This window comes from Octodon degus, unplaced genomic scaffold (genome assembly GCF_000260255.1).
Source record: "Octodon degus isolate 3935 unplaced genomic scaffold, OctDeg1.0 scaffold00082, whole genome shotgun sequence".
NCBI lineage: Eukaryota > Metazoa > Chordata > Mammalia > Rodentia > Octodontidae > Octodon > Octodon degus.
Window position 1 is genome coordinate 12,284,201 of NW_004524658.1, and position 14,672 is coordinate 12,298,872.

Sequence of the window (14,672 nt, forward strand, 5' to 3'; positions counted from 1 at the left end):
ATATTAATATAGATACAGTATTAACATTAATAATAGATCCAGATATGAATGTATGTACAGTATTAATATAGATAACAATATTATTTGGCAGAACGATTGGTTAAACTTGGGAGAAGAGATGAGATTTCAGGATCCTAAAAATGATTTATAAATGAGATTTGATTAAAGGAAAAAGGATCAAAACTCTTCTAAGACATAGGTTTTTAAGTAAAAACCTAATTTTAGCACAGTCTAGTCTTTGTTTTCATACTTTTTGACTGAAATTGTTGAGTATTTTATAACTGGTCATATATAATGAGTTGTATCAAATACTGTATTCTGAATTATCACACATTTGACAGCTTGGCCAGAGGGAAGAATGTGGATCTTCAGATGCAGGAGAAGCCAAGGTTATCTTGTCTTTTACCTCTACTTGACATAAATTTCTGCCAGTGTAGCCACAGATTGGACTTCAGTGATACACTGTATGCATATATGTGCATATTTAATCTGGGAGGACCAAGGCTATGTTATTTCGGGTGCAAGAGAAAGTAGTTAAAAATTTTTGTAAGAACAAGGTTGATGCCCTAATGGCATGTCAAGACTAATGCTTACAATTACATAGACAATAGCAAGTTCCCTGAGTTTTTAAAGAAAATGGAAGGGACTTATAGGAAGGGACAATTTAAAGTGGATCTTTCAGAAATAGCCACATCTGGTTCTCAGGATGAGGAGAGTATGCTGCAGGTGGAGCACAGGGCATGTGATAAGCAAAAGATGTCAGAGATGAAGCCTGTTTGGGAGAGAGGAAGAAGCTGTTTGATAACGACGGAGGTGGGAAATGATAGCGTGGAGAGGGGATCACAAATGACAAAACTGGAAAACCTTTTGAAGGTCATTCCGGCTGACTCTTAAGCACTGGGTTGAAGAAACCAAGATCAAGTTTGCCTTTGATTACTAACCACTGCTATTATTTTTTCCTACACCTTCCCTAAACAATATTTTGCTGTTTTTCCCTAGAACTGTCGCTGGAATGGCATTTCAGCAATATCATCTGACAGTTTAGTTACCAACTATATAATCAGTGGATTTATATGAGGAGATGAAGAGCTCAAATTTTGATCCTTGTTAATACATTTTAACATAGTAATCCCATTCCTGATGTTTTTTATGGGAAAAAATTTTAAAATGTTTTTTAACTGGCACAAAGATGTAGAAAACATTAATATAATTTTTACTTGGAGAAAAACTTTCTGAATGCCAGTTTGTGCTAGGGACTGTGGTAAGAACCTTGTATGGTTTATTCTTCACATTGCCTCTTGGAGGTGGTTACCACAGTTGGTTGTAGGGAATTGAGCAGTTCAGCTGAGATCAAACAGTATGTGAGGGAGGTAGACTGTGAAATAAAGTAGCTTAACTCCAGCTTGCCCATGGTACTATTCTGCCTGTTTATTCATAGGGAGAATTTTGTTTTGCCTCCAGTATGTATCCTTGCTTATCAGCATGTCCACATGTGCTTGTGTAAGCTATCCCTTGGGTAAGGGCGAGCCCTGTTTGCGAAGCCCTCTCTCCACATAGACCATGTCCAGGAAAGCTTCAGGCCAGTCCCCCTCAGAAAATGTGCCCCTTTTCTAGTTATCTTAGGCTCCCAATAAGCCAGTACAGACCTTAACCACTGTGCTGGAATATTCTGTAACTATTTGAAAATAAGGTCTTATGGGGATGTGAAAAGGTGTTTCCTAAATAAATGAGAAGACCAGGACAAAAGTTTTGTACTTCTGTAACTTTAGTTTACCTAGTAATGGGAAAATGTTGAAAGTGAACTTCAATAAATGAAATAGTGACTTTCTGCTGAAGGTTACAAGTAAAGTTTTTAACTTTTTTTTTTTTTTTTTTTTTTTTTTGAGGTTATGAGCAGAATATATTTATTGAGAGAAAGAAAGCTCCTGTCCTGAGAGAGGGACAGGAAGGGGGGCCGAGTGGGTATTTTACCCACAAGTTTTTAACTTTTTGTTTCTATGATGTTTTAGAACTAATGTCAAGGACTTTCAGCCTCATTTTACAGAAGAGGAAATTATATCAGAGAAGTTATGTTCTAGCTAATAAATGACGGAGCTAGGATTTCTAACCAAAGCCTTCTGACTTCTTTCTACTATACTACAATAGCTTTTTTAAAAAAATGTATTGTTCCTACAAGACCTGCAGAGTCTCACTACACAGATCGGACTTGTAGTGATCCTCCTGTTTTCACCCCCCCAAGCACAGGGATTGTAGGTGCATGCCACCATGCCCAGTTTCAGTTGCCTCTCGGTGCACCCCAGAGGCAGGGCTGGCATGGCATGCCAGGGATTGAACCCCAGTCGCAGGCGCTTTAGTCTGCTGAGCTATATGGCTGACCCTCACAATACCTTTATAGTTGTATTGCTTTCTTTTTTCTTCTATTATGAAGTGCCTATGAATTTAATGAAGTATTGGGTTTAATGAGCGTTTTTGATCATATCCATCCCCTCACTCTCCCGTCTTTACCCTCTTCCTGCTTCCCCTTATTCCCTTCTTGTCTAATAAGAGCCTCTTTGCTATTTTCATGTTACCTTTTTAAATTCCTTATGTTAGGGAGAACATGTGCTGTTTGCCTACAGTTTGAGAAAAAACTTTACATATGTTTGTGTGTTCTCATGCATTCCATATTAAATGTTAAATGCCATATATCAGTGTTATGGTTTGTGTCTAGTTGTCCCCCCAAAGCCTCATGCAGTCATGGGATGAGGACTTCTAGAGTTTGTGTTAACTCATGATCCACTGGGATTATGTGTGATCCAAGGCTGGGATTACGGGTTTTAGTACTGCTGGGATTACCCATAGGTGGGTAAGTACTGGGAAGTACCCATAGGTGTGAGTACTTCCCCTACCCTGGGGCAGGTAATTTGCATTACAATGTAAGGTGGGAAGAGAAGCTAGCTGCTTGAGCTGCTGCTACCCCTCCATTGCGCTCTTGCTCTTTGCCACCGCCATGAAAAGTTGCCCGCTGCTATGTGCTGCTCTGCGTTGGACCCAGCTGAGTATGGACTGAAACCTCCAGTAACTGTGAGCTAAATAAACCTTTCCTTCCTTCATTTTGTGTGTCGGGTATTTGTCCCAGCAACGAATAAAAAGTAACTAGGACAATCAGTATAACCAACAGTAATGATGTAGCAGTATAGAGACTAGAGTAAAAAATACATTCTTCATGCCTCAGAGATAGCTCAGTGGTCTAAGACGCACCTGCCTAGGCAAGTGCAAGAACCCAAACGCACAGCATGTTATGCCAACCCCATGCCAAGACAGCCACCAAAACTGGGAATGGTGGCCCGTGCCTATAATCTCAGTGCTGGGGAGGCTGAAACAGGAGGATCACTACAAGTACAAGCTGTTTAGTAAGACCTTGAACTAAATACATAAGATTAAAAAAAATACAAAACAACAAAAAAAAGAGAGTCCTAGAGGGAGACTGACATTTATCTAGGACATGAAACAATAAGGAGCAAGACTTGGAGGAATAGCTAGGAACAATGGCTACTGACTGACTCTCTGTCTGGTCTGTCTGTCTCTCCCCCTCCCATCCCCCCTTCCCCCTCCTTCTCTCTCTGTCCCTCTCCCCATACCCCATTTACTTCTACTTTGAACTGGATTGAACTATTTCAGCTCTGTTTCTTTTGGCTATTGGAAGAGAAAGTACTTGGCTCATTTTGTTTTAGCATCTTATATTTTATGAGTTTAATTGATAGAGAAAATGTGCCCAAGTGATGTCATGTCTGAAGGGTAGAAGAGAGGAAACTTAAAACCCAAAATCTTGGTTAAAAGGCTATTATCCCAGACATTGGAATCATAAATGACTAGTAAAGCTCTGCTAGATTTCAGGACATGCCCTGTTGGTATTGCATTCTGGTTGGGGTGAATCCCTTCCAAGGAGTTTCCGATTACTTTTCTTTATTTATAGGTAGATATTAGTTTGATATTGAAAACCTTAATACACCATTTAAAATACTTTCTGTAATAATGGAAAAACATACCTTTTTCTTCTTGTCAGTGGAACTTTGATATTCTGAATCTCACAAATGCTAGCATGGAAGTTCCACAGAAAGCTTTTGAAAAGCCTTTTGGCTAGATTCTTGGAGACTTGATTTAGTCAGTTAAGGAAATACTTACTGAAGGTTCTGCAGTAATACAGTTTTTGGATAATGTAAACACAGAAGGAGAGACAGAGATGTGTGCACTCACCTACTAGAATTTATCTAGATATCCAGAAATATGTGCATGCTGCTGAGGTAATAGATGGGTACCCAGACCTAAATCAGGGTGCCCCTGGGTGGCTTCCATGCTGGTGTTTACTAAGTGTTTGGGGCTTTATAAATACAGTTTTTTGAGCAAATCCATTGCTTTTCATCTAGCTTTTCCACAGAACCCAAGAGGTTTTTCTTCTACACTCCTGGGAGTATCACAGGCAAACTGCTTACACTTCTGCTTGTGTGTATCATTTGTATTGCTTTGTCTTTCTAACATAAGGGAATCACCCAGAAGTTAACGTAGCTTCCCCCTTTCTGGGGTGCTTTGGGATGGGTAGCAGTATAAGGAAAGCAAGGCATGACTAACCAGAGGTCTAATGAGTTCTATGTAATTCAGGCCATAGGCATGTACCTGGCCAAGAGAAATTCCTGTGTATCTAATTTGAAGTTGAGCAACTCCAAGAAAGCTACCTTTCTAAGTATCTTTGCTGACCTCGCTGTCATCCTGCCTTTTTAAATAAAAAACCCAGGGTTTGCCTGGTTACTGGGAGCTCACTAATCAGTTACTTTGAAAGGCTTTTAAAACAAAAAATACATTCTTTTCCCTGTCGCATGTGCTTTGGGCCTTGCACAGGTGGGCAGATTTCACCCCCTAGTTGAAGTAGGTGTGCAGGTAGCAGGGGTTACTATGCTGTCAAATAGGGTATGTTCTATTATTTCTTTCTTTGTTTTCTTTTTCTTTCTTTCTTCTCCTTTTTTTTTTTTTTTTTTTTGGTACCAGGGATTGAATTCAGAACCTTGTTGCTTGCCAGGCAGGAGCTCAAGCTATTGAGCCATCTCCAGGCTATGTTCTGTATAGGGTTTATGAGACATATTTGCAAAAATTGATTGATTGTTTACACCTACCACTCATTAGCATTGACTTATAACTTCCTTTATTATTACTTACATTAATTACTGATGCACGCTGAGATAGGCATAAATCTTAAGATAAATGTTTAGAGTAATTTCTGTTTGTTTATTATCGTAGATCAGTTTTTTGATCTTTTTTCATATATACCAAGAGTTTTATGAATTCAAATGGTCATCTCTTCCAAGATAGGATCTCATCTTGAGTGACAGAGTATCTCAGTAGTTTTAGTTGAGTGCTTTGGGAAAACAGCAGGTAATTCTTAAAGCTAATACAGAAGCAAGCCTGAGAAATTTGATGCTGTTGTTTTCCCTATAGAAATACCCCTAGATCTTTCCCTGTTATTTTTCCTACAAATGGCAATCATTCTAAAAATAAGACCCAGAGATGTTTTCTGGCTCTGGGCAACTCATCTTTTGCACATAGGCTTCTAGAGGCCCAAAGCCCTGCCCCCCAGTCTGTGAACAGAACATCTCAGGATTAGATAATCAGCCTAAGTGGTCCAGGGATTAAGTCACAGTCCTTCTATCCATGTCTCCTCCATTCTTTGGAATCTGAGAAATTTCTTGCCAGCATTTAAATATCAAGGAACCTGCCCCAGGTTAACAGAGAAGGCTGAGGTGGTCCAATGCTTCCTCCAACTACTCCAGTCCCCTGGAAAGCATTATTACATTTTAGAATGAACAGGGAGCTAGGAAATGATCTCTAAATATCTGTTATTGTGAAAATATATGCTCTTGTATTTATCATTCTTTTGTTTTCAACACTGCTGTGGTCTGAAATTTCACACTTTTTGTTACTTGTTAAACACTAAAATCCTGTGAGATTTCAGATCCAATAAAGGATCACTGTTCTTGATCCTTCATTTTGTTTAATTTAATGAAACTTCAATGTGTGTATATATGACATGCACAACAATCTTTACTGCTGTGTTGTCAATTGTGTGAAAGTTATGAACATAATACATTTTTATTTTATATAAAAATAAAAAAGAACAAAGTATTTTTTAAAAAAATATGTTATAGTAGGATGCTTATAAAAGTGCTTATAGAAATGGTTAAGAAAGGGCCTCTGAACATGCTCATATCCATAAAAGTAATTAAGAAATGAAAAAAAAAGCAAAGTAAACTTTTTGAGAACTCTGGAAATTAAATAAAGTCTTGAGGCAATCATTGGAAATGTCCATTTAGGAAAAGTGGCTGAATGTCAGTAAGAACTGAAAGCCTTGTGCCATTGCGCTCTGTTCTTATCCTTTCCCTTCTAGGTTCAAAGTCTTAAAAAGCAAGAGTCTTAGGGAAAACCAAGGGCTGCAGACTTGAGTAGCAGTGCCTTCAAGGGTCATGTCCCCCCCCCCCCCCCCCACTTCTTCTCTAAGGATGCCTGCTAGTCCTCACTCACTTACATAAAGCCATGATGTACAGTGAGATATGAAAGCTGTTGGTAAAGGGAAGGAAGACCCAGGGGAGCCCATTGCCACAGAAGCCAATTTCAGGTCTCAGTGAAGGCAGCATGCACCATTAGCTGCAGACAGAGGCTGGGATCAGGCAAGACTGACTGCCTGGGACAGGACTAAATGGAGCTCAGGGCCTTGGTTATCCACAAGGGACCATGGAGAGACTGATGTTGCTTCGGACCGGAACCTTTTATATAAATACACCATAATGAATTAGAAGGACAATTTCTAATTTGGATCTGCTCAAATAGTCTGTGTTTTAAATGAAGTTTTACAATACCTTCAGGAAGAAAATAGTGTAGTAATCAATTTCACTTTAGGCAATTCTTTAGCAAAAGTCACGTGCCAGAGATACCAGTTTACCATTGAAGCCATCCATGCCTCCCTCTGAGCCATCACCACAATCCCTTAAACAGAGCTTTTGTGGAGGGTTTATTGAAATAAGTCAACGAGGATATCATTGCTTATGAAGGAAGAAGGTAATTCAGCCTACAGGAGCATGCCTCTGAATCAGATGCAGGAGCCCTCATGACCTTTCAAAGATAATCATATTTACGTATGTTAGACTGAACTACGAAATAGTACTGTGTACATTTATTACTTGGTGTTGTAACTCTTTTTGAAACTCTTGGAATTTTTAATTGGTGACAGCTTACTGCTCTGATATTCTAGGACTGCCTGTGACTCATATACTTTGTAGTTTTGTGGCACTAATGGGCTACTCATCGCTTTTTTTTAAAATGGAGACTTAATCATTGTACTCTGCATTAGTGACATCAGGCAGGCCTTTGCAATGCCAGGGAAAAGGATTACAGAGCTGAATTTTTCCGAATGACACTTGGATCCTTTGTCATTTGTGTAGTGGTGGAGTGTGGGCTCTTCACAGAAATCTGCTAGTTTGTTCCACCAGGGTAGACCAGGGTCTGCTGTCCACCTAAAGAGGTCTCTAAGAGACATCCTGTAGGGTGACGGGGTGTTTGTTACAATTGTGGTGTCTAGTCAGTTTGTCTGTCTCGTTCAAACCTAGAACATCCAAAGCAGCTTTTAAATATACAACTGTTTTCTCTTTTAGAAAATAATCATATATCATTATATAAAACTGAAAAATAGAGAAAAAATTATACATGAAAGTATCTTCTAATGCCACTATTGAACCATAAAGCAGATATTTTAAATTTTTTCTGGTAATATCATTTAATCATGTTTATTTTTAATATTACCTTTATGATACTTTTCTCGTAGTTCTCTGTTCTTTCCCTATTTAGTGGTTGAGAATCTTGTATATTCCTAAACACAGTTGCCCAGGGTAGGATTTTTTTTTTTTTTTTTTTAATTTATTTGTATTTGTGTGTGTGTGTGTGTGTGTGTGTGTGGCCAGCTCAGCCCACCAGGGGGCGGGGCTGGCTGGCATGTGGTGCTGGGGGATTGAACCACGGTCCCTTTGCTTTGCTAAGCTTGTTCTAAGTAGGTGCTTTAGACCACTGAGCCATCTCACCAGCCCAGAGTAGGTCTTAAGAAGAGGTTGTGTGAGATTTTACTGTAAAGCTTTGCAGAAGGTGTTCTCCTTTGAGAACGTGTAACTACCATTGTTCCACTATATTATATCATGTATATGTGTACTGCTGAGTTCACCATGCATGTTGTAATGTGTATCACATTTGTAGATGCAATGAAATGGGCAGGTGGGGCTGGAGTGTGAAAGAGCACTTCTCACTACAGGGGCGAACTGCATACTTGTATGTTGTTTCCTAGGCGCCATGGCAGCCCCTTGGGAATAGAAGCAACATCTTTCATTTTTCCTTTGGCACTTAGACTTTTGAATCAACAGTAGGTACTTAATAAAAATGAGGTTTAAATTAGATTTGGGTTGATTTTCTATGGCTGATGGAGAGTATCAAAGATCATAGGGGCTGGGGAAATAGCTTGACAGCCTAAGTGCCTGCCTGGCAAGCGCAAGAACCTGGGTTCGATCCCTGGCACCACAGGCTGTGCTGGTCCAAGTACACTGGGTATGCTATGCTAGCCACTGAAACCAGGTATGGTGGCATGCACCTGTAGTCCTGGTGCTGGGGAGGCTGAGACAGGAGGATCACTATGTGTCTGAGCTGCATAGTGAGACACTGTATCAAATAAATAAAAAGATTTTTTTAAAGTTTTTTATTTTATTTTAGTTTTTTTTTTTTTTTTTCTTATTTTTAGGGAATGGTCTACAGGATGTTAGGGTCTCACTACTACATCAGACTTGTAGTGATCTGCTTGTTTACAGCCCAGTCTCAATTGCCCTCTTAGTGTGTGCCCCAGGGGCGGGGCCGACATGACAGGTCCCAGGATTGAAACCCTGGCACTCAGCTATTTGGCCAGCCCTTTTTTTAAAAGTTAAAAAAAAAAAAAGAAAAAAGATCCTGTACCCCAGCTTGTTCACCTTCTCCAGGTGTTCAGTAGTGGCACAGTGGCCAATTCTGTTTTGCTATAATTTTGGGGGCCAATTTGAGGAGCTCCAGTAAAGCCTCCAAAGGTGGTAGTGTTTATTAGCATCATGCATTGGACAGAATTTAAAATTTGTGTGCCTCCACCCAAAAAAAGGGTAATAATTTACTCAGTTTAAAATACACACACACACACGTTACAAAAATAGTCAAATTTCATAAGATGGACATGCTATGCAATAGATGCTTGTACATGCTAACCATGCCACATCTAAAATCTACAGTTATAGATTTATGGTAATCTTAAACTGAAATTGAGTCCCTTGAAAAATCTTAATGAGGTAAGGATTATGACATTTTCCAGGGTGTACTTACTTAATGGGAACAAATTCTTTTATAAGGAGAACTCCAAAATAGAGAGCAGAATTTCCTGTTTAAGTTCATCCTTTCTTTACTGATAAATGACATAAAAGATTAAGGATTTAAAAAGAAAACTTGCTTGCCAGGTGTAGGGGCCATTGTATTCTGCAGAGATCCCATGTGCTGTTTTTGGAGGCAAACTAAACCCTAATCCTGCCTGGTATAATAATTATGTAAGGCAGGAGATGATAACTGAATTTTGACAGGAAGACAGAATAGCAGTGTTTGATAGGCAAGGAACCAGCCTGCACAGATGGCGGTAGGCAGTAGCTGTTTCACGTGATAATGCAACAGATTGGAGGCAGTGAGAAACAGTCTGGAGTAAGAAATTGTCCTGAGGCGCCATACGGATTTGGAATCCAGTGTGGTCTCACCACAGCCTTTTCTTCTTTGTCTTATGAATGTAGCTTCTTTGGATGTTTCTCGTGTGAAGAAAAGTTTAGTATTTCTCATTTGGTTATCAGTGCTACCTATGATTTTAGTGTTAATGGCTGCGGGGTTGAGTTTTTAGAACTTGCAATGATGTGATTTTAAACATACAAGGTCACACATGGCCTTCTATTCCTACTCAGTTTTTGTGTAAAGTAAAATGTAGAGAAGAAAAAAATTTTAAACTAGTTTCATACATTAAAAAAAGTTTAGCTGTATTACTTTTGAGCATATAATATTGATAAATAAAACATTCACTGTTTTTATTAATATCTTATGTATTAGATATTGCCTAAACTTTTAACCTGAGTAATTATGCATATGTTGTACCACATTAAATATATTTCATTTATTAAATTTTGCAGTGCTGAAGGTCAGATCCAGGGCTGTGGACATGGTACACAAGTGCTTTACCCCTGAGCTACATCCCCAACCCTAATATATTTTAAATGTTGATCTAGAAAAATGTAGTTGAGATTAATTACCTTCTATAGCATCTAAGATTCTTGTGTGTTAATGATATGGCATGTAGGACATAATTCTAATTAATTTTTTTAATTCTAATTAATTTTTGTTGGTTTCCATGTTGCAACTGTAGGCTTCTTAGAGAATTATTACAATATGCCAGCAACAGGATAAATATTAAAGGAAAAAGAAAAAGGACTGTTCTTTTACACCTTTTAGGGAACAAAATATAAGTTTGGTTTGTTTAATGGAATAATGGTTATATATTTGGAAGTGGAGCAGAAATAAGGAATTGTGTAAAATAAGCAGTCCCATCTTCGGCAGCAAGTAACCTGCCTCCATCAGTATTCCTCTGTAGTTGTCTCCTATGTAAGTGTAATGTAGCATAGGGTAAATTATCCCTCTGACACCACTTTTTCTTTTTAAAACTTAAATGTTTTCAATAAAAAATGAAAACTGAGTCTCATATATGATATGTACTTCATCAGTGATTCCATTAAATAAATTTAAAATTGATAATAAAATAAGAGGTAGGGGAAGCAGAAGAATTTCGGATGTAGACTAAGAAGACCATGTGTACTTTGGTCTGACTGGTGGTGTCCTTGGGGATTACAGTGACCTTGAGAAGCATGTCAACAGCCATGTGCAGGCAGGAGTTTTGGCCAAGTAACACATTTTAAAGTTGTATTTTGGGTATTAAAATTGGGCTAGCTGCCACTAAAATTCGAATTTGTTAAACCTCAGCTGCTTTGCTTTTGGATTCAGAACTGAATGAGACCAACTTCCATTGCTGAAATTTTATTTCCTAGTTAAGAATTCTTCTAGAGTCTGCCCCCCCCCAAAAGAAAAGCTGTCCAGCTGAATGGTTTTACACAAACTTTTCAATTCAGTTTTCCGCTCCTGTCCTATATCATTGGGACTTTTAAAAGTTGTTCTTATTAATCATATTTTTCTTTAAATTTTTTAGTAAGTTCAATTGAAAAGCTGTAGGTGATTTTGTGGTTTATTCCTGTCATTGACCATACAAGATTGTAGTTGACCATTTTTGAAATTTTTCAGTGTTGGAGTTGCAGAGAAAGCCTATCTGAAGCAATAAAATTTGTATTGAAGCTGGGTATTTTTTCTCTAGCACCATGTTGCAATGTCAGTTACTCTTTGCAAGCTATGATAAATCTCGAGAAAGGCAAACAAAATCATAGCGTAGTGTGGTCTGTAGAGTTTATCCTAACATTAAAGCATTTCATCCCTCTGCCATATTACCACATTTCCCTTCAAATTTCAGTTGCCACATTAGGCTTTGGGTGAGAGATTAGACATTTATATACTATTAAGCTTTAGGATCTAATATCACAGTGTAAAGCCTAAATGCTAATGTATGATCTTGCTTAGTTTAAACTCCAAAGCAAGGAGTTAGGAGAGCAGTAATCAGAAAGTACTGTTAAAATCAGGTCACATGATGGAAGCGCAGGTGCATACAGAGGGCCTCAGATCCCCTGTGTAGGTCAGCCTATTGAGTAGGGGCCTGGATTGTTCCTTAATCTTATGTACAGTCTGATTGTTAAATTCTGTGCGTGGAGCTCAATTTTGTTCTCTGGGTATGTGACCTGGAAAGATAGTGACAAAATCACATGGGCCTCACAGTCTGTAGAAATAGCTTTGTGGTGATGGGTTTGTTAATGGTGATTTCAACCTATAATTCTTGTGTAGGTTCTGGGAAAGGTAGAGAACAGTGTCCATTATTTCAGGTGTGTATGTGTGTAGGTGTGTGTGTGTGTGTGTGCCTATGCTAAAAAAGTAATCTGTCACTTTGTAAAAATTTCTGTTCTATTTGTAGGTATAATACTTTGCCAAGTAGAAGAACCCTGAAAAATTCCAGATTAGTGAGTAAGAAGGATGATGTTCATGTCTGCATCATGTGCTTACGTGCCATCATGAATTATCAGGTGTGTGTATGCTTCCAGCTCTTCAAAAAATGTCTAAATTAACCTAGGGAACTTTTCAGAGGGGCTGAACACATCACACGACACTCAAATAACTTCATAAAAATAGGTAGTGTTCCAGATAATAATACTGATGAAATAGAATGAAAGCTAGCTACATGGTACTTTTCAGAGGTCTAGTGATTTTAAACCTATGAACCCATAAAAATGTCAGACAATGTCTGTGAGAGTGGTATTATTATTACTCTCCATTTTTAGTAGGAAACCGAGACAGAAAAGTTAGGTAATTTGGTACAGCTAATAAGTGCTACAAGTCAAGATTTGAACTCAGGAAGGCTCTGAACCCAGAGCACTCTTACTCTAAATACTGTAGGAAATAATCAGGAAAGAGAGAGGAAGTACCAAAAATGTATGTGCAATTTTAAGTAGTTCGGTTAGGAATGTGTCACTGAGAAAATAACGCACAGCAACAACTTGAATCTGGGAGGAAAAGAAAGAATGTTAGGGAGAAAGGCTTGTGGTCAGAGAGAAGTTTAAGTGCCAGGACACTGAGGCACAAGTAAGTCTGGTTTGTGCAAGGAGTGGAAGGGAGGCCAGCTTGGATCAGAATAAATGGAAGAAGATGGAAGTAATAAGATGGCCTCCTTATTTAGGAATTTATAGGCCAGTAAAGGAACATTGACTTTGTTGTAAGAGAGAAGGTAGTCACAGTTCAAGGACATGAAGTGACACTTGGGTTTACATGATCTCTGGCTTCTGGATTTGGAATTGACAGTGGGACGCATATGTGAGGGGAGACGGATCATTGAGGAGACTGTTGGCAGTAGTTAGATGAGCTTTGATAGTGTTGTGGGCCAGGATTATAGGAGTAGAGATGAAGAGAGGTGGTTATAGCCTGGTTTTCTTTTGATGGCAGTGGTGGCAATGTTAGGTATGTGGTGAGGGAGTAGGTGAGGAGTGAAGGGCCTTTGCAAGATGGAGTTGGCTTTTACTAAGATGGGATCAGTAGATGTGAGATGATTAGGAGTTCTGGGGATTTTAACTTTTAAGATATTGTTCAAAATCCTAATAGTGCTCTTAAATGAGTAGTTGTATATGTCAACGTGAATTCAAGGCAGAGAGGCCTGGGCTAGAGTTAAAATTTGAGAGTAACTATTAGCATTAGATGTTATAGGAAAACAGTAGTGCGAGTGAGATCAACAGGAATAGATAATAGTAAAGTAAAAAGATTCAAAATTGAAACCCTAAGATATTTTGTTTAAACATCAGAAGGACGAAGAAAGCCTTTGTAGAGAACCTAAGACTTGGTCAGGGAAATAGGAGCCAGCTGAAAGACATAGTTCAAGGAGATGGGAACACTCACCTCCAGCCAGATGCTGCTGTTGAGTCACGTAAGATGAGGAGTGAAGAGTGGCCATTGGGTTTAGTGAGGTGCAGATCATTGGTGATCCTGGTAAAGACGATTTCATTGGAGTGGTGGAGAGTAAATGTGAAAGGTGTCGGGAAGAATGGAATCAGAGGCCCTGGAGACATTTTGCAGAGAACAGCAGTGGATAAAAATGAGAGGCAATGTCTGGGCACTGATTGTGGTGTTAAGAGAGGCTATTATTGTTGTTATTAAGAATATGTGTCTTATTTGTATGGTAATGCTAATGGATGAAAAGCGAAGGAAAAATGATGGGAGTTAGAGAAATCTCTGGTGTATATATTGTTACTGAGTAGGTGAAAGGAAAAGAAATGAAGGACTCAAGTGGAGGTGTTTACATTGGAGCATGGAAGACCATCTTTGGGAGGAGGTAAGCTTCAGATCTATCTATGTTAGGAGCTTTGGCAAGCTTTTTCTGACTGCATGTATTTTCTCAGTGTAAGGAAGTAAGTTCCTAAGTAAGCTCGGGATGAGTTTACAGGAGACAGTATTTCTTAGCTCAGCAGAATCAAGATGTGTGAGGTCTGTGGTTAGCTTTCTTCATTGTGTGGAAAGATGAGGTAACATGTCCCCATGCAAGGGAAATTTTCCTAGTTCCTTTGGTTCTGATACCCATTTCCCAGAGAAGACATGAGATACACTGGTTGTCAACCCTTGATACACAGTAGAATGACCCTGAAAGCGTAAATAAAGTCAGATTTTGGGGCTCTGTCATTAACATTCAGACTCAGTTGACCTGGAGTGAATCTTGGAGAAACAATCAGTGCTTTGTTTAGTCTTTAAGTTGATTCAATGAGCAGACCAAGTTGAATCAGAAAACTGAAGACATTTTCACAAAAAAAATACATAGCTCATTCGTATATAATGGGAAGATGATTCTTTGGTAATAGCATCATTTCTGGGATTTTTGATAGAGAACTATGTTCTGACAGTGGTGTTTTAAAAACAAATCTGCATTTATG

The 14,672-nt window shown here is 38.7% G+C and overlaps 1 protein-coding gene across 4 annotated transcripts in view; it reads left to right on the plus strand.

The window, feature by feature from the left end:
• Fmnl2 (formin like 2) overlaps positions 1–14,672 on the plus strand; it is a 335,200-nt gene that overhangs the window by 248,820 nt on the left and 71,708 nt on the right. For all 4 annotated transcript variants that reach the window (XM_023721414.1, XM_023721412.1, XM_023721413.1 and 1 more), the window contains exon 7: positions 12,179–12,287. In XM_023721414.1, coding sequence (XP_023577182.1) covers positions 12,179–12,287 — 109 coding nt within the window. The remainder of the gene's footprint in view (positions 1–12,178; positions 12,288–14,672) is intronic.